Source organism: Populus nigra, chromosome 17 (genome assembly GCF_951802175.1).
Source record: "Populus nigra chromosome 17, ddPopNigr1.1, whole genome shotgun sequence".
NCBI classification, from domain to species: Eukaryota; Viridiplantae; Streptophyta; class Magnoliopsida; order Malpighiales; family Salicaceae; genus Populus; species Populus nigra.
In genome coordinates, this window is record NC_084868.1 from 11,623,567 (window position 1) to 11,643,417 (window position 19,851).

General features: G+C 34.6%; 2 protein-coding genes across 10 annotated transcripts; both read right to left on the bottom strand.

Moving 5' to 3' along the window:
- Nucleotides 1–1,989: 1,989 nt before the first annotated feature.
- On the bottom strand, nucleotides 1,990–13,880 carry LOC133677412 (folylpolyglutamate synthase-like). 3 transcript variants are annotated; one of them, XM_062099466.1, is made up of 18 exons: nucleotides 13,723–13,874; nucleotides 13,074–13,178; nucleotides 12,412–12,597; nucleotides 12,045–12,241; nucleotides 11,599–11,664; nucleotides 11,111–11,220; nucleotides 10,696–10,756; nucleotides 9,595–9,678; nucleotides 7,725–7,781; nucleotides 7,429–7,489; nucleotides 7,135–7,181; nucleotides 6,899–6,976; nucleotides 5,697–5,855; nucleotides 4,906–5,256; nucleotides 4,648–4,726; nucleotides 3,658–3,813; nucleotides 2,809–3,005; nucleotides 1,990–2,334 (listed from the first exon to the last, which is right to left on the bottom strand). In XM_062099466.1, the coding sequence occupies exons 3-18, from the start codon at nucleotides 12,590–12,592 to the stop codon at nucleotides 2,275–2,277; spliced, it is 1,944 nt and encodes a 647-aa protein (XP_061955450.1). In that variant the 5' UTR covers nucleotides 12,593–12,597; nucleotides 13,074–13,178; nucleotides 13,723–13,874; the 3' UTR covers nucleotides 1,990–2,274. The 3 variants fall into 3 exon arrangements, with proteins under 3 accessions (XP_061955450.1, XP_061955451.1, XP_061955449.1); XM_062099467.1 differs by lacking the exon at nucleotides 13,074–13,178 and having other exon boundaries at nucleotides 3,658–3,741; nucleotides 13,723–13,880; XM_062099465.1 differs by lacking the exon at nucleotides 13,074–13,178 and having other exon boundaries at nucleotides 13,723–13,880.
- Nucleotides 13,881–16,393: 2,513 nt separating this feature from the next.
- LOC133676423 (protein EARLY RESPONSIVE TO DEHYDRATION 15-like) lies at nucleotides 16,394–19,287 on the bottom strand. Of its 7 annotated transcripts, XR_009835608.1 has the most exons (5): nucleotides 19,138–19,262; nucleotides 18,012–18,381; nucleotides 17,754–17,889; nucleotides 17,131–17,229; nucleotides 16,394–16,946 (listed from the first exon to the last, which is right to left on the bottom strand). XR_009835608.1 is itself a non-coding variant. In XM_062098067.1 (3 exons), the coding sequence occupies exons 2-3, from the start codon at nucleotides 18,352–18,354 to the stop codon at nucleotides 17,831–17,833; spliced, it is 402 nt and encodes a 133-aa protein (XP_061954051.1). In that variant the 5' UTR covers nucleotides 18,355–18,381; nucleotides 19,138–19,287; the 3' UTR covers nucleotides 17,607–17,830. The 7 variants fall into 7 exon arrangements, 2 of the variants coding, with proteins under 2 accessions (XP_061954051.1, XP_061954050.1); XR_009835605.1 differs by lacking the exon at nucleotides 17,131–17,229; XR_009835607.1 differs by lacking the exon at nucleotides 16,394–16,946 and having other exon boundaries at nucleotides 17,028–17,229.
- Between the last annotated feature and the right edge of the window lie 564 nt (nucleotides 19,288–19,851).

The following is a 19,851-nucleotide window of genomic DNA, read 5'->3' on the forward strand; positions in this document are numbered from 1 at the left end:
TTTTTAAAAAAATTTACTTGAAAAAATTTTAAATTAATTTTTTTAAAATATTTTTTAATGATTTTGATGTGCTGATATTGAATTTTAAAAATAATAATATTTTAATATATTTTTTTATTTATTAAAAAATATTTTTGTAAAGTATCTTGTAGCACTATACCAAACATACACTAAAATACAAATAGTTATCAAATAAAAAATTCAATATCTTATTTTTAAGGTTACATTTAATTTATGGCCATACAAAAAATAAATACATGATAAAAAAAATATTTATTTAAAAACACATAAACAAACATAAAATAAATATGTTTATAATTTCTATCAATTTTTTTTGAAAAAAAAACATGTTTCTTCTATTTTAACTATCTTCATCTTTTTATTTTAATCTTGAAACAATAATCAAATATTATTTAATAAATTTGAGTTTGAAATCCAGTCATCCCAACATTTGACAAGCACATGTCTGTTAGGAAAAGATGGATATAAACCTAAGAAGATTTAATAGAAAAACTCAAATTCGTTTCGAATTAATTACACTTCACTTTTTGTTCAAGAATTATCTATGCCTCCACCGAATAATAATAATAATAATAATAATAATAATAATAATAATAATAATAATTCAGGAGAGATGAGCACCTTTTAACCAGATTTCTTCTCAGTGTACTTCCTTAAATTTGCAGACACTCGAAGGGTAAACACTGACTCAAAACCACTACCACGAACCAGTGGAGCCCGACCTCCGTAGTGGATCAGCAATGGCAACCCCTCAATAGAGGTGCGTGACATGTGCATCATCGTCTTTATCTGAAAACCATTAGCTGAACCAATTGCATCATGGAGACATGGAACTTTACATCGAGTTCTTTAGAAGGATTTCCATATGTTTTAGATAATGTGAGTGCCTAATACAATCATAATGCTGCTCTAATTATCTTAACAGTGGATGTTTCCAAGTCATACCTTGAATCATTGGCTAAGTAGAACACCTAAAGAAAGCAACCACTTTCCAAGCAAGAAAAGCAAAGGGGATGTAAACGGGCTAGTGGATCACAGATGAAAGCTTATCTTCTTTCTAACATGGCACAGGACTGTTGGATAATTCTGCTTTATAAAGCTTAGCAACTTCTAAAATTAGCTTGCGGGTCACATGGATGATAACAGGCAAAGGGCTCAAAAGTGAGAGATTTTCATGAAGCTTTCAGCTTCATCTTCTGATTATCACCATCATATGGGGACCATCCTCAATGATTTTCCAATTTCTATGAAGGGCACCACACCAACACCGTAATAGCGAGTCGTCAACTAATTTGATCAGTCCTTGCCTATTTGTGATGATTGGTGAAACATTTACAGAAACTAAAAGCACAAAAGGTGTTGAACAAACCAGCATCCTAGGTTTCGAAACCTTCATTTGAAATCTAATTTAAACAGCTCCTCCCTTTGTCCAAGCAAGCTTAACAGCATTACACGACCACAATTCTAAAACTCTTGTTATGGCACAATGCCAGCATAGAAACTTTCAAACAGAAGCCATAAAGAAGTGCCATCTCTTAATGAAAAGTTAAGGCTTCCATTGCAACTAATATCACCTCACAAACAAACCACTCACACAAGATCAGCATTAACTTTCAAAGACGTCTCCAGCGCCTCTGTAGTTAAGATTTGAGGTTTCTACTGAAAGTATACTGGAAAGTCCACGGTCAAAAAATGGATGGAGATTTCACAAACAAACCATTCACTTAGCATCAACATTTACTTTCAAAGATGCCTCGGCGGTTAAGATTTGAGGTTTTTACATGAAGGTCCAAGGTTTAAAACGGATGGAGATTTAGGAACAGGAGAAGGTTACCCCATTGTGTAACCTAAAAATTGAGCCTCACTTGGGCCGCGGGAAAAAAAAAAAAAAACAGAAGTTGTTCCTCCGATCCCCAGGGTATAGCATGAAAGAGTAATTACAACAAAGTATAATATCTAAGCACGCTCTTAAATCTCCAAACATAAATTTATTGATTCAGAAGACAAAACCAGACATATGGAAGCCTTTTGCATATTCCAATACATGAGTTTTTGTAAACGATAATAATGATACAAAGTGTTACTTGCAAAAAAATATATATAATTATGCCACCCACTTGAACTTGAATGAAGACGCATTATTGGATTGTATGATATACCTTGGCTGCCTTTAAAAATGTGGACGAAAATCAACGTTGAAGAATAGTAAATAACATTTAGGACAATCCCAACTGGCGCCTCTTCTAATTTACGTCATCTCCTTATCACCTTGAGTACATCTCCAACCAGATGCAATGATCCAGTGACAAGAACCTGTTAATGCACCAATACAAGCATATGGCATCCTGGTTAGCACTACTGTCAATATTGACAATCAACGCACTTGCAATAATATTTATCTCTTTCAGAGATGGGTTGCTTGAGATAAGGCAGGCATAACTGATTTTTTTTTAAAGCCATTCATGACACAAGTGAAGACATCTGCATCCCACTTGTTTCCTGAATTTTTTTATTTTTTAATAAAAACACTAAGGAAAAGGGTAGAAGAAATTCACTCGGTTCTGGTGATCCAAACAATAGGTCACAAAATATTTTTTTTTATCAAATTGGTGAAAGGGAAGGAATTTTGAAAGGAAACTTTGGGAACCTGTCATATGTATCTGGCCTTGGTCCCTGTCCTTGAAGAACAAAAATTGTAACTCAATTCCAATATCCAAGTGGTAACAGTATTTTCACTGTGCACATTTTTAGGTAACGAAATGCAACCATCTAAGAAAGAATTCTTACCTGAAGTCGTAGGGAAGGATTCTCTCTAACACAATCCCTCAACCATTTTATTGTCAAGGGCAATGAAGGAATTACAGCGCTGCAAGCCAAATAACCATTTGAAGGACTGCAATTAGAAGCATCCTCGTAAAGAAATTCACGAAGTGGTGAGGTCTCTGCACCATCCATCTTGGTACTCTTTTCAAGTAAATCTGTATCTGCAGGCAAATAAAAACGAAAAAGAAAAAAACTTAAGGTTCTGCCTATTACAAAGTGCAAAGACACCAAAAGTGGTTCAGTCGACAAACAACAATCATTAGCATGTTATGATTTGAATGGCCTAAGCAGGAAGAACATGCAAAACTATATTCAGGGATACGGAGTCAGGTAGACATAGTCTAGAAGAGTAGGAGGAAGCACATAGGCTTTCCATTGGACCTATAAGCGATGGAGACTATGGCCCTGGTTTCACTTGCAATGATGCTTGATTGGTTAAACAGCAAAAGTGGGTAAATTTATATTACGGTTAAAAAGAATAATGATGCATCAAATCCAGGGCCACTATACTGTGAGAGTTCATACTGCTGCTATGAATGTAGCTCCCTCAGTTCACTCCTCACATACGCTTTTTCTTTCTTGATTTTCCTTCTATATTCCTATAATACAGAGGGAAAAGAAAAGGAGACAATACAGTAGCCAGTTTAAGCTGCACTCTTTGCATAGTGTGGCTTGTTTGCTATTTTATGGAAAACCAACCTCTTCGGTCATCATTTTCTGGCATTTATTAATGGAAGAGGAAGTCAAATATGCAAAACAATAATAATAATAATAATAAAAGATATAAGCATTCAGAAAGCCAAATAAAAGTACCTATCCCGTGGACAATCCTCTCCCAGAGTCTCTGCAGGCTGAATTGCCATGACAAGTCCTTGCTAGAGATATCTGAAGGAATGACTGAAGTACCAGAAGTAACCTTGTTATATGTTGAGATACTTGGAACAAAAATGGCCTTTGAGAAGAAAGTACCTGACAAAGACACAAATCATCTTGAATACATCAGTGCTCTTGAGTGTTTACAAATATGCAGATAATTAATGTTCAGAAGTAAGATGAAGAATAAAGATGGAGCATTTTGTTTGTAGGCATAATTCCTCAGAAAAGAAAACCTGATTCCCATTAGATGTGCTTGGACAACAATTGAAAGAAGGGCCTTTTCTTATCACCAAAGAAGCATGTTGAATCTCAATTGTTTGTTTAGAGAATTGATATATAACTGAAATTGGCATCATAAATCAGCTAAAGATTTTTTGAATTGTCATTCTCAAGCACAAACCGTGTAAATTACCAGACTTTTGGTACTTTGGGGGAAACCCACCCAATCTCTTGTGCATTTTTCAATTAATTCTATTTTTTTTAAAAAAAAAAACAAGAGATGATTCTTTTTGCTAGAAATAAGTATATGAGAGAGCATTGATTTTCATGACTTGCCATGTAATAGGTGTTATGGCTTAACCACCACAACAAAACAATGCAGCCACAGACAGCAACAGGAATCAATTTAAGTAGCATAAAAAGAAAATCCAGCATAATTTGAGATGGGCGAGCTTAGGGAGACAATACATAAAACAATACCAACAGAGCAACCTGATAAAACAGTACACCTGTTCCTAATGGTTGTCATAAGCCAAGATTGTGTTAAACTAAGATGAAAATGGACAAAGCCTTACTCATTCTTTTAGCAAAGTCACACACATGCAAGTGAACACACACGCGTGTGTGGAGAGAGATTGACGAGTTTAAGCAAAAGTCCAATATAATTAGCTCTTGATTGAACAGATAAATAGATTACAGCAGCAATACCTGAAGAAGCACATGTACTCACAAGCCGTGGAAGCAAAATCTGAGGATCTCTGACCTCCATGCAATTAAATAAAAGAATCTACATGAAGGTAAGAGTATTGATAAGTGAGAAGCTAATAAATGAAACCAGAATGAACAGTCTAAACAACTTATCAGTAAGCAAAATAAATGAACAATGGTGGAATTAAATAAGCAGCCAGAAAACAGATCAGTACAACAAGCTCCCAAACTAATCCAGTTGGTTATCATAAATATTACCTTCTTTGATATTTTATTGAATTCTTGAATGTTGCATTTCTCATGCTGCATATGACCATTTTTCCACACTACGTTTATATTTTCAATGTTGTGTGAAGAAGACAAAACCAATGATGGTGAATGGTTGTTTCCTTTAACGGCAACAGAAAACCATTTGGCGCATGCCTCTATACTCTCTGGACTGTGAGCTCCATCCAAGTAAAAAATGAGATCGCCTGAAGTTTCAGCTACTTCTGATGATACATGGGAGCTTGAAGAAGAAGAATCATGAACAATTTGAGCCCTCCCAGAAATATGTGCTGTAGAAAGACCTCTAAGAAATGCCCCCGGCAAATTAGCTTCCCTGTTATCCTGTCAACAGTCCACAAAACTGGTCAGTCAACTAACTACTGGTGAAACAACCAAATGCTGAATTTAGAGGACGGCTAGCATTTATCATATCCTTAGATACTGGCAATTAACAAATCAATGGATTCAAAAGGAGAAACAGAGAAAGAGTATCCCATTCAAATCTTCCAAAAAGAAGATAGATATGGGACTAAAAGATACATGAATGACCATTTGGCTTAGAATACGTACACATACATATAGATTACAGACACTCACAAGGATGCACGCATGCACACACACAGTCACTCACATGCATCTATTTGTGTATTGTTATTATCAGAACTTAACATGGTTCAGTCCATAAAAAAGAACAGTATCCATGAGTTTAAAAGTCCGACACTAGATTGATACATGATTTTATGTAATACATAGCAGTGTGATGAAGGGTTGGTAAAACTAACTTTATGGAATAGCTTCTCCCAATTTCCTGTTCTTTGAAGCCAACTTTTACAAAGGGAAACAGCAAGACCAGCATTAGAGAACTGATGATCACCAGACAAACTAAGCTTTAGTCCATTCAATGCTTTTGAATCAAGGGGTTCCACTACTTTCAGGGGGACCTGCAATCAGAAAGAAAATATAGATCAGCAACGCCACTGGCAATTCATGAATCTCCCTAGGCATGTGCTCAAGCAAGGATACAAGCTTTTGAAGCTTCAATAATTAATCTTTAAACATGATTGTGGAAGAATGAAGATCACAGATACAAGGATAGGAAATCATAAATAAGCATATGTGATTTTATTTGATTTTACAACTCATGGTCAACTCTGAAATTCTCAGATTTTTCAGGGGTATCTCTGTAATTTTCAGATTTGCACAAATTTTACAGGTCTAGATGTCTATTTTAGTAGTTTTCAAAGTATAAAATAGAAGTAATATATCCTTATTCAGCAAGCCAAGTCCTTACCAGGACTACCAGGAACTCTTTATATATGTAATCTTTCAATAAGCTCAATGGCAATATTTGAGAGAAACTCCAGCAAGTGTGACTGTGTGATGAAATCAACCTTAGTGAGAGTCCTAAGAATCCCAGGTAAGATGATAAGTTTTTCATTCAGGGAGTAATTCCTTGAATCTACTAATGTGAGACTGCCAGTTTTCACCTTGTTTTTCTCTTATTTTACGTTCAGATCCATGTTTTGAATCTACTAATGCGAGGTTGCAAGTTTTCACCTTGTTATTCTCTTATTTTACATTCAGATCCGTGTTCAATTTTTATACCTGGAACTCACTAAATTCCATAGCTAAAAACAATCATCTAGAACTTTCCCTGAACCTGCCCTGCATCAGTTCACTAAAGAAAATCTTTTCATGAAATACAGTAAAATTTGATTTCTTGTTCCAATTTTAACCTATCCTCTCTATCCATTCAAGATTTATGCAGATGTAAGAAAATTTGAGAATAATAGTCTTGGATAGAACATGCATTTATCAAAAGTAATCAACAACAGTTATATTGGATAAGACATGGATCAGACAGGGATGCTTTTGCATGAAAATCCTATTTATGTGAAAAAAACTAATTTCACCAGCAGATAGTTTACAAAAAGCAGGAAGAAAAAAGAGAATTTGACAGTAACAAACTCAGAACAATGGTTACCATCAGTTCTCGAGCATTCTCCTGAAGAACATCCATTGCTTCAGAAACTTGCAGCACCGTAAAGGCAGGAATTTGATGCTTCAGGAGCAGGGAAGACATGAATCCAATTCAGAAAATACTTGAAAATGAATACTGCCAATTAGAATAATCAAAACAGAAATATTGCTATAAATAACTGAATGGCTGAGAGAATGAAAATTGTGCTAGTTTTAACTGCTTACGTATAAGTTTTATACCTTGAAAACTCCAGCCTTGTGTGAAGCAATCTGTCCAATGGTGTTGCCTGCACAATAGCACAGTATGAGGTTTAAGAATTCAATGTTTCTTTCTGTACCAAGCATTAAACTTAGAATGCATAGAACTCTTGGCAAAACAAAACAAAAAACGCAGAAAGTTTCTTCCATGTTAGCGAAGTCTGATTCCAGCAAACAAAAACAACAATTATGCAAGCTAACAAAAATTTGTATCTGCAGACTAAAAATAAATGCAAGAAAACTTGCTGAGAATGATAGGTTCAGAAAATGGTATACCCAATGTTTCTGTATGATCCATTCCCAGAGAAGTAATTCCACAGACAACAGGCTTTTCAATCTACAAGAATTTATCAACGAAATTTCATCACCAAGAAAATTTGTATTATCATTAACTTCATTATTTCTTTTATCTTAGAATCCTCCAATAAACTGCTAAACTAATGAACAGCATTTTCCTTTTCCATCAGAGTTCTAAATTTTTGAAGCACTCCATAATAATAATAATAATAATAATTATTATTATTTATTATTATTATTATTATTATTAGATGATTCTGGGGAAAGATAAATACCACATTTGTTGAATCGTTTCTTCCACCGAGACCAACTTCAATGATAGAAACATCTACCTGCAAATAAGGAAAAGAAAAACAGAATCATTAACTCAGAAGCAATAAAGATTAACTGTTTGCGTGGGCTTAGATATAAACAAAAACAATTTGATACAAAAGACAGACTGTTACAAAAGACCACATCAACATATAGATGCAGTCATGTAGCTCAAAAGATTTCACATAAAATTCAAGACTAGCAATGTATCAAGGACACACATCTACAACATAATGGCAATGACTGAAGAGAATGTTTACAGAAACAGGAACAACTATAACTTGGGTATAATCATTGTTGGAAAATGTACAATAACTCAATAAAGATGCAACAGATTTAACAGTCAAAATGGATTCTTTCACTAGATTTACGATCAGCAAAATGAGATTTTTTACAGTACAAGTGCAGCAACAGCACTGACTAGCAGAGACCATGAAAGAGACATGCATTTCACATGCATAATTTGCAGCTAAGCAGAACACAAAAATGTCCATTCACACACACCACAAATGGTTGTGTGAGGGAGAAGATGATGAAACACTTGAACAAGATGATAAAAATACAGATAGATAGCTAAATCAGCAACAAGGTAGCCTCCTATATATATATATATATATAAACAAAACGGGGGGAAACACCAGTTAAAGGGCACCCAGGGGATTGCTTGAGGCTCTAGAGGTTCTAAGATAAATAGTAAATCAGTGAAACAAGAACAGATATCCATTGGACATGGCAAGCACTTCTGCTCTGTAAATAATGTATCGATCCAAGGTAATTGGATAATGTTCTGTCTGCCCCACCATTAAATTTCAAAGGAAAAATGACTATGGCTGAAATCTTTGCAAATGAAATTAAGTATTGGGAGCCATATAGGTGTCCAAATGCAATATCATGAGCTAAGGTAAATAGTGTTTTTGGGATTTTCCATGAATGCAAGGATACAAATCACTGTGGAGCAATGTTGTCAAGAGGCGCTGAGGAGCTCCAGGTGAGGCAGGGCCCTAGCACCTTTATTAGCCTCGGGCGGTGGATTTCAATGAGGCGAGCGCCTTGTGAGTGAGTGCAAGGGGCTAAGGCTAGCGCTTGCTTGAAGTTCTTTCTTTTTTGTTGGATTTTTCTTTTTTTTAAAAATGATTTATGCTTTGACCTATTTGTCTTTTTTTTTTTTTACCACAAGAAACAACTTAAAGAGTATTTTTCTAAAAAACAAAGATTAGGGTAAAAAAATTATAAAAAAATTCATTAAAGTGGGAAACAAACAGACAATGAAGGACACTTAGAAGAGAAACACTAACCACATTTTCTTTTTTCAGCAATGGGAGTCAAAGAACAACACATCTGTACAACTAATACTTTAATTTTTTCTAAACAAGTGGAATATAGTTTGAGAGATAAGGATTTCGATTATAATCATGAAATGGAGGATATAGAGGATTCAAGTGAAGGAGCGGAAAGCATGGATGGAGATGTCTTTGAAGATTAATAAATAATGATGATGATATTTAATTTTGCTTTTTAATCTATTGGGCTACTTACTACTTTAAATTATCTTATTTTGTTTTAAGGGTGAAAAATATAATGTTATATGACTATGTTATGGCATTTTATATTTTCTTTTGATTTTCTAATGATCTAATCTTAATTGGAAAGATATATATTTTAGATTTATATAATATAATATATATTCCTTTAATTTTTAGCATATCGCCTTGGTTCATTCGGGCAAGTGAACAAACATATGCAAATAAAAAAGTTAGAGATAAACCACTCATTGCAAATGCCAGGCCGATCATCTAAATAAGCTCCAACAGAAATTCAGATAATGTAGCTGACCTGTTCACAGACAAATATTTTGAATGCCAACACAGTCAAGAACTGAAATAGTGGGGGCATTGGGAGATCCTCAGTTTCATGTTCCTGAAAAGTCAAATTTAAAGAATCAAGTAACTGCCATGTATAGATTGTAAGTTTTGGAGCAGATCAAGGCATCCGATTGCATAGTTAGTATTTAAAGTGCTGACAAAAAGTGACAAAAATGAAGAAGTATCACTGAACACACCAATTTGGACCTGACTCCTGACAATCAAGGCCAAAATTCAGTTTCAAGTAGTCCTGTTAAAACATCTCTTATCTTCCCTTCTGATATTACGTGTTTGACTGTTTCTACTGACACTTTCATTTAGAACATCAAAGAGTTAATCAGGCACAAGCAACACATCTACTGAGTGCTAAAATCCTGCCAATTCCTCCTTCACTGCAAGGTAAAGTTAAAACGGTGAATGCTTCAAATGCCTGAATTTGAAGGTCAGGGAGGCTGTAAAATGAACCAAAAAGCTTGGCAACTGCTTGAGCTAAGCATAGGAAACACTAGTTCTAGCTTACTAGTTAACTCAGTGAAATAAGCTTGAAAAATCTCATGCTCGGTGGAAAATTTCATGAAGATTGAAAGTTTGGTTTGGAGTTAAACTTTATCCAAAAAGGTCAAGATAAACAATTTCACTTCATACTCAACAAATAACTACCACAGAGGAGGGATAATAAATTGCCAATAATCTTTACATATGAGTAAACGTTACCAATAAGAATAAGATATTACTAAAATAGAAAGGTGGGTACTGCTTGAAGATTTATTCAGAATCACATAAAATGACTTCATTTGTTAAACACATGAACAAGTCTGGCCTCGTATGGGAAACTGATTACAAAATAATGTTACACAAAAGTGGTTTAAAGACCAAAGTTCACCTTATGGCAATAATGCAGACACAGAAAAGGTCCATAAGAAGTGATATTAAAGAACAAAGTGGTTTCAAGGTCTATAACTCAAAGGCAAAATGATCTCTTCATAATCCAAAAAATTGCACCTCAAAAGAAAACTAGCTTGTACAATCTGCTTATAGCTCTTGGGAATCAGTGAAAGCAAAGGATTAGTACCTTCAACTGATTCCAGCAATTCCAAAAATACAATAAAAATTTAACTTCAGATATGTCCACTCTGCAAAATTAATCAAAAGTCAGACATGAAACAAGATACTCATAGAAGCATTCAAATCAACCAAGAAAATGACTTCGAAATAAAAAATGCATTAAGATAAATTAAAATAGCTATATGTGTAAAAAATGTAAAAATCTTCTTTTTTTATAACAGCATTAGATTTTCTGGCACTCTACTATTAGGGGATCTGTTTCATGTAGAACTGCTTCTATTGTTGTTGTAAAATTTATAACCATGGACAGATTTGTTTCAATGGAGGTGAAGGAGTGTGGGAAGGGGAAGAGAGTGCGTGTCTGCTCAAGTAATGCGCAGCATAATGGATAAAAGCTAAGATGAGCTCAATCAAATACTAACCCATTTATCCGGAATCTTTCTCTAACATCAATTAGGTGAGGGGAAGTAAACAAGCCTGTTCGGAAACCAGATTCCCTTAAAATAGCCTCGCAGAATGTGCATGTTGAACCCTGGAGTGTGGATCCATCAAAGGAACATGAAATTGAGTTAAAGAAGAGTGTGATAAAATATTATCACAAGTTTTAATATGATTCTCGAATGTAATATTGAATCAAAGAATATATATATATTAATGTCATGCAGGACATCCTCAAACTAAAGTCATACAACCTAGCCTACTTTTAACCCTCACAATTATACACAACTCAAATTAGTGAGCTATTCTAAAGTAGCTCTTACCTTTCAGAAAACATAATTGTATTCAATATAGTAGCAGCCATTAGCATTTTATCACAATGCTTGATGTAAGGTTAAGTCAAATTTCGAGGAGTGGATTGTGGTCTGAACCTGGTTGATTTGTTAAGCAAAAATATTAAAATGGGTATTACCTTCCCTTTAGTTCCAGCAACATGGATAATTTTGAGCCCAGCCACACGCTCTTCCAAGTCTAGTATCTGCAGAGAAAAATCCATTCAACCATCCAACCATTCAATTTCAGGAAATTTCATTTTGGAAAAGAAAAAAACCAATAGGAACTAATGTTTCAATCTGATGAGGCATAGTAAAACCTCTAAGAACCACCTTCGTTCTTACTAACAGGAAATAAGTTGACGGTAAAGGACACAAATGTATCAATCAGTTTCATGTCAAAGATAACATCATTAAAGAAGTTGAATTATACATCGTTATTGATCCAACAGCAAATGGAAAAGGGCAGTCATAATACTTTTGAATTAACTTGAACACAGAAGAGATATAGAGCTAGTTTGCAGGCCCTTGGCTACATAAATACTTGAGCATCTCCAAAACATTGCAAGAATTATAATATTGTTACCTTAAGATACATCCGCATCCTGTCCAATTTTCCATATTTACCACCAATAGTTTTTTGATCTCCACGTTTTTGCTGTCTAATAAGAGAAGAAAGAGCTTCCAAGGCTGCTTCATATGAATCTGAAAGAGGCACATCTTGCAAGTAATCTATGATAGCCACATCACTTTCTGGTTTTTCCATGCTTTGATACCTAAAACCTGAAATGTTAAACCGACAAAGAAGTTTTAAAAACTAATAATCAACCTAACACACCCTGAATCAAGATCATTAATACCTTGTATTCTTATTTCATATCAAAATTTGTTCAGTTAAAATGCCTATCGTTTTGGTATCAATACATATTAAGAAGCTGCAATTATGATCTTACCTTTTTCTTGGGAATAGATTTTCCTGCGTCTACTCAGGCTGTATGTGTCAACATAAGCTGGTGGGAAGGATAAGCCCCATGGTGTTCTGATGGAGAACTGGCTTTCTCTCTTATGGAAGAGTGGAACTCCAAATATCCCACCTTTCAGATGAGTAATCGTATGAATAAGTGCAGGAAACATCAACCCTGCAAACAAAAATAACAGGACAAATTCAACATAATGAACTAAATTTTCATTCAAATAAAAAGTCACAGATATGCCATTTTTCCAAAACAAGACAGCAAGTTTTTCTTCTTATATTAATACTTGATGACATATAACCATTTCCTAAAACAACTATTTGCCTCCATTGTCAGTTTGTCACCATGAATTTCCTGAACAAGGATCTTATTAATACTGAAGAACAATATACAGGAAATCCTTTGTAAAAAAAAATGAAAAGAAAAGAAAAGAAAATAAATGCATCTTCCAAACACCCTGAATCTCATCATCCATGTTCTTCCTTGCATGCTGCGAAAAACGATCTACCTTTACTTCAATTACTAATAGATTCATGCAATAACAAATTTCACAGAAAAGGTCTTAATCCTAAACTTTTTACAAGGATATCCCTGAGGGTGACTAGATGCAGCTTGGTGGCAGAACTCTTTCTATCACCAACCAGTTCACATGTCCCAAGTCCAGGTCTCCCATCGGTCTATCTTCATATCAGCTACTGCGACGAAAATATTACGCACAAAACCCATGGCTTTAAAATTCAACTTCTCTGTTTCAATATAAAAAATCACAAACCTCAATATCAGATCATGCAAAAAAAAAAAAAAACTCTGCTTGATAAAACAGGGGCCTAATGATGGAGCGTCCAACTCCCTCTGTCTTCTTGTTCCCATGTAAGGAAAAAAAAAACAATGCAGAACAGCAAAAACTTGGTAAAGATCATCTCTTTATGTCGTTCTATGGCAGCAGATTCCAAAACACAACATACCCAGAATTTAATTTCTCTTATTTTCCCACTTTCTCTCAGCAGCAAATTGACCATACAAGAATAATTTCATAAAAGAACAAAGGAACCGAACAAAAAGAAAGTATCTTTCTTTCACTTCAATAATATTTAGGAAGAAACACAGATACGTTCAATCCCAGCTCAAGAAAACAACACTTCCAAGTTCCAAACAAACCCAAAAAACAAAAACAAAAGGTAAATCATGTTCCTTTCTATTTACATGTATGTGGGTGGATGACAATTTTTATATACTTGCTAACAAAATACATGTTTGTAAGTAAAGACAGACAAAGAGAGACAGATTCACCTAGGAAGTACTAGGAGAGGAAGCCATTTTTTGGGTGTTAGGTTTGCCCCACTTGTTTCTCAGACCTGTCTCCGAGATTTGTGGCGGTTGACCACAGATATCACATTCAGTGAAGGAAAGGCTTTTTATACGAATCATATGTTACAAGTACATAAAAAGAGGGAAAACTAAGATAAAGGGAAAACCTAAGAGAAGTCCCCAATCTATAGGTAAAATCTATATTAGATCCCCCAATCTATTCTTGATTTCGATTAGGTTTTCAATATATGAAAGGATTTTTCAATCATATCCTTCTGTCAATTCCATTTAACAAGATTGTTGAGTGGTTATATGAAATTCACGCAATTTCCTTTCTCCCTTATAAGCCATCGAATTCTCTTTAAAATATAAAGGTTTTTATAAGTGAAGATGGATGGCATCCTGCACTATTCTTGATGTTTGGTCGTAGATTTTCCCCTTTTTTTGGATTTTACTGTAGGAATCGGTTCAAAGCTTGTTTGGTAGAAGTAGCCGTTTTTGGAAGCAATTAATTGCTTCATGCCTCCATAACAAACAAGTGCATAGCTTTTCTTGATACCAATTCTGCAATTACTTTCTCGTATTGGCAGTAGAAATGTCCACCAAGTCTTCAACCCTATCTCTTCCAGTGGTCCTGCTGCTCCCCACCACCAAGAGATAATGTGCTACCTTTCATACCAAGAAAAATCGAGGGAAATCGATTACTTGTGAAGAAAATGTGAGTTCATATTAGCATGCCAGGACTTTTTTATGATATTAATTATAAGTTGATAGCATGTTTGCCATGATATATGTCTTTACATGTATAATTTTGTTAGGATAAATTAAAAAATCTCATCTATGCTTATTTTTTACTTACAATCTTAAGATTTTATGTTGCATGTTATATTTGTTTAGTTTATACAAGCATTTTATGCACTTTTGAGTGGTTTTTTTTTTGTATAATTTGATAAAAATAAAAAACTTTATTATTTTAAAGTATTTCAACGAATAAATATATTTTTTTATTTTAATTTAATCATAATTATTTTTATTATTAATATAAATGCTCATGCTTTGATTTTATATCAATAAATATTTAATATTTATGTTAGTATTATTTTGTTATATTTATGTTGAAAGTATATTAGGTTTGAGTTTTATTTTTGTATATTTATAAATTTAAAATTATATACATTCTGTACTTTCCTTAAATAAATTTTTAATTTTTATATTTAAAATGTTTTGTCTCACTAATCTAATAAATTTACAACCTTCATGGTGTTGACTTTGATGGCTAATTTCCTAAGCGGGCAGCAGAGTCCTCGTTCAAGGCTTGGAAGGAGTCAAGGATGGCCCTAGAGCCAGTAGAAAGTTGCCTAAGCTTGTTCTTGTGGGTTCAAAGGTTGATCTCTTCCCATCACAAATTTCACCAACTTGATTAGATAGATAGGTTAGGCATCGAGCTAGGGCCGGAGGGGCACCTAAGCTAGGTGGGGTTTACTTGGTGCTTGTCAGGATGTGGATGTGAGGAACTTGTCATCATTCATTGAGGAATTGGCTGGTCCTCGAGGGAACGTGTGGGTCATTCGAGCTCAGAATGCAGGCAAGTCCACTCTAATCAATGCTTTGAAGAAAGGGGGGCTTGAGTTACAAAGCTTACAGAAGCTTCTGTTCCTGGGACTACGCTTGGGATTTCGTGAATCGGAGGGATTTTGTCGAGAGGCAAAGATGTATGACACTCCGTGTCTTCTACGTTCATATTTAGACTAATTCGCTCACATTGCTCTGTTCATTACCTGTGTGAATGTGTGACATGAAACTTGGAGATGAACCAAATGTTCTGATAAATGAGTGTGTTTTAACTCTAATATGTAATAACTCGAGCACCGAAATTTTTAATTGCATGATTTTGTCTCCTAGATTGAACAGCTTACAAATATTTACCCTAAAGTTTCTTTTGTGAGGTGAATGGGCTTCTCTTTATATTGTTGAACATTCCCAGTTTGTCATTTGCTTATTGTTCTGAGGCTTCAGTGCAGTCTATGTTGAGGATCCTGTTATAGTTCCCAGGGCGCTCTTTGAGTTCTTAAGAGCAACGGACCTTTCGCAGGAAGGACAAGCTGTGCTTGTTGCGGCTAGACCTCAATGAACTTCTGTGCAAACAATCTATGTCATAGTTTGGGCATCACCAAATGCTTCTCTGCACACGGGTAAGATAGAGAATGCTGACGAGTTTTGGAAGAACCATGCAATTCCTTTGCTGTAGGGGCAATTGTGCCTTGATCCTCTTCAAAGTTTGGTTCATTAGCAGGCTGCTGATCTTTTGGAGCAGTCTCAAACTATCACATTTCATTGATTTCACTAGCTGTGTTTTTTTTCCTGTTAGTTTCTTCCTCGTTGCTTCTTTACAGAGGACGGAATGGGAAGATATTTGGAGAAATATTGCAGGAGGAGGATCGCGGATATGGATAATTTGATTATTCTGCTAAACTATATATTTCTCATTGTCTGCCTTCCAAGTTCACTATTCCAAGCTTATATACAATAAACTCGCAGCTCTTCAACTACTTCAACTAACTGTCTTGCTAACTTCTAATGGTTCTAACTAACTTCAGTTAAGGGCTACTTGGGTAATGATTCAAGATCCCCATTTAATAAAAAGCTCTAAAAATATTTAAGGTATATTTATTAGTTATATTTTATAAAATAAAGATTGCTTTCACTTAACAAAAGATTTCAAATAAGAAATAAAAATTGTTCAGGGTTTCCGTTCACCTTAAACCGGCTCCGACTAATGTTTAACCAGCTCTTCCATCACGTGCCCTTCTCTCCTTTGAGCCTCCATGGTGACTGACTGTTGATGCTGATGCTAATGAACTGTTTCTGCTATAAGCATTTCTTGGTATTTCTTACAGCCCGTAAAAGCCTCGTTGAGTAAAGAAAAATACAGTTTTAATAAACGAAAGAGGAAGGCATGGTAGCTTATTGTTGAGTTAACACTCCTGGATCTTGTCAGTGAATAGTCTGTGTATGTTATGCTTGTTCTACACTCATGGATCTTGCTGGTGGGTGAATGGAAGTTTCCATGGTTGCTTCCTTGTGATTATCGAGCAAATGGGATGATGTTGCCCTCTCTTCTTTTCCAGTTTTGTTCCTAGTATTGCAGTCAGGTTCAATTTACTGGAAAGGCAAAGTTCTTCATTTTGAAGCTTAGGTCATCTCATCTGCAAGTTTAAGGGCAAATTCTATTTTATTCAAATATTTTTTTTTAAGTAGCTTTAATTTAAATATATATTAAAATAATATATTTTAAAATTTATTTTTGATATCAATATGTAATATAAAAAAATTATTTTTAAAAAAAAAAACCATAACATCACCCCCAAAAACAATCCCGATCTCCCTCACCTTGAGGCCATGTACATTTGAGAAAGAGAAAAGGGTACGCCCCCAGGTGATTCACCGTTCGAACACCTTTTGAAGTATAGATGGATTTCTTGAATGCTCCTACATTTTTATTTTATTTATAATATGATAAGATTAACGTCAAGAAATTAATCCTCGATGATTTAACAGGTGATTTACACCCGAATGATTGAAATTATAACAAGAACAAGATAATTCAGGTGTCGATGAAAATGGCTGTGCTTCAAGAGATATTTGTGCGGTATAGCCAGCGTTGGGCAAGAAGATTATTGAAAGTTGACTGCCAAGTCCCAACCCACCCACCCCAATTAACCAGTTATGCCATTGGTAAAACGAACCAATCAATCATGTGTCCTCTTTGAAGCATCTATATGCACAAGGTAAATCGACCTGCCAGCTTGAAATTAGGTCTTGCTAAATTGATAGAACTTCAAAACCGCTAGTCTAAAGTCTCTGTGGAAAGAGGAATGATATCACTTTTTTTTTTTTTTTTGCATTTCTGACTAAATTTTACGTTTTCTTTTTTTACATCTCTGAACAGTTACTTGGTTTAAACTAAAAGAAAGATAAAGAGAATGAACAAGGAGTAATAAGAGAGCTCCAACCTTGCTCTACAGAGACCTGCAAAAGCTAGAAACTACATTGATCTACTCTGATTGGGGGTAGCTCCAGCTTGAAGTCATCAAGCACTGGATTTCAGACCTGTTTCCTTCTTCGGTGCCTCTGCTTCCAACACAAACCCTGTAAAATTAGAACAAAAACACAATATCTATCAGTTCCAACGTCCAGATTTCTCAATTTATATAACACTGTATCATGGTTAACAAAACCCCACGCCATTTCACCACCTTCTCAAGACATACCATTTGCAAGCATTCCATTGGAAGGTAAAGGAGAAGAGCCTTCCTCTGCGAAACCTGCAAATTGAGAATCCAAACTAGAAAAATAATCGCCAGCATCAAGATCAAATGTATCCGGCAACAGATCAGCTACATTATTCCCATCAAGCCCAAACTCATCCTCAGCGTTGTCATAGAAACCGTTCTCATCTTGATGCTGACTTAGCCAGTAATCCCGGAACCATGTTGTCGTTGTCACCAATTGCCACCACTCAGGAGAGAAATCCTCCACTTGCCGATAAGCAGCAGGAACAAAAAGAGGCGCATCTGGGTTCAACGTTGACCTTCCTCCTGAAACCAGAGCCATCCTTTTCAAACCACAACCTCTGCAGTCCTGTACTCCAAATTCACACAGAAAATGAATGAGATTCAATGCAAGTTATCAAATTATCCTCTTCCAAGAAATTTACTAACTTGTGATTAACATTAATCAACTCATTCAACAACAAGTTATAACAATCAATGATAATACACAATCTTGTTTTTTAAAACAAAAGTTTGCAAATTATCTCGCCATAAAATAAAGAATTAAAACCTTTAACATCTACCCACAATTAGAAATTTGGCGAAAAGTGATTAAAAATAGTATTAATCTGTTCTAGTAATTCAAGTCAGAATCTTGAACATTATCAAGTCAAGTCAACGTTAAATTGACGAATAAACAAAGCCAGCTCGGTTAAAAAAAAAATAATAAAGGTGCTAATCACACAATAAAAGCCTATATACAAGAAAAAAAATTATAATCACATCAATCTAACACAGAAATTCACAGATCAAGTAGGCAAACCTCTGCTTGGTTACCGAGAAAAATAAGCAAAGATGAAAGAAATAAATTAAACTGAGAAGAAAATCCGAAAATATAATCGCTGAGATAATTAATTGATTTCCCACCCTAAAAAAGACGGATACTAAATTTCATTAAAACTATTCTTTTCTGATTTGAACTTCAAAATCTTCATTTTCCTTCCACTTTCTCAGAAACCAAAAAAAAATTCAAAATAAAAACCTAAGAACCATGAATCAAAACAGATACAAAAAAGATCTGATTAATTTGAAAGAAGATTGAATTTTGAATATATTTCTTTTTTACCTTTGAACGAAGAACGAGAAAATATCTGTTTCTTGTACGGACCAAACAGCGAAAGATACGTGATCGTGCTAGGATAATATTGCGAAATGAGCGGGTATTTATAGGGCCGACGATACCGAGCCTGATTGGTGCGGAAATTGCGAGCCTTAGGTTCGGAATTACCGAATCATCCCATTGCTTTTGATTGGGCGTGAACTGTACGGCCGGCGCGTTTGTTGCTTTTATATAACCGGTTATTAGCCGGTAATGGGTTAGGTGTTTGTTTTTGACTTTTGACCTGTGAAGATAAGGAGGGATGGTTTGTGTGTCAGCATCATTGAGCTATCGTTTGGTGTTGATACGTAGGTGTTTTTAAAATATTTTTTATTTTAAAATTTATTAAAATAATTATTTTTATTTTTAAAATTAATTAATAAAAACAATTTCAAGAAAAAAAAATTAAAAATATAATCATATTACAATAACAAACAAACCTACTATAAATCTAAAACACAGTTATATGACTGTATGGATTGTTTACATTGTTTTTTTTTTGTTTTTTTTTTAATTCAGTTCTTTTATTTTTAATTTAATCCTTATTAGAGATGATTATATGACAATTTGTTGGGGGAAATGGTGGGATTTAAATATGGAAAACAAAGTGAAAAACACTGGTGGAATGGATGGGCTTAACAAAGTTTTAGCCAAATATTTATTGTAGTCCCTATAATTCTA

What these genes read in the sequence shown, in the direction of transcription:
- LOC133677412 (XM_062099465.1), bottom strand. Translation starts at nt 12,592, where the DNA reads ATGTTTCCTGCACTTATTCATACGATTACTCATCTGAAAGGTGGGATA. An exon ending in GGATGCGGATGTATCTTAAG is followed by an intron (nt 11,665 to 12,044) that starts GTAACAATATTA and finishes TTTTCTCTGCAG; the next exon opens with ATACTAGACTTGGAAGAGCG. An exon ending in TTGCTGGAACTAAAGGGAAG is followed by an intron (nt 11,221 to 11,598) that starts GTAATACCCATT and finishes TCCACACTCCAG; the next exon opens with GGTTCAACATGCACATTCTG.
- LOC133676423 (XM_062098067.1), bottom strand. Translation starts at nt 18,354, where the DNA reads ATGGCTCTGGTTTCAGGAGGAAGGTCAACGTTGAACCCAGATGCGCCT. An exon ending in CAATGGAATGCTTGCAAATG is followed by an intron (nt 17,890 to 18,011) that starts GTATGTCTTGAG and finishes CTAATTTTACAG; the next exon opens with GGTTTGTGTTGGAAGCAGAG.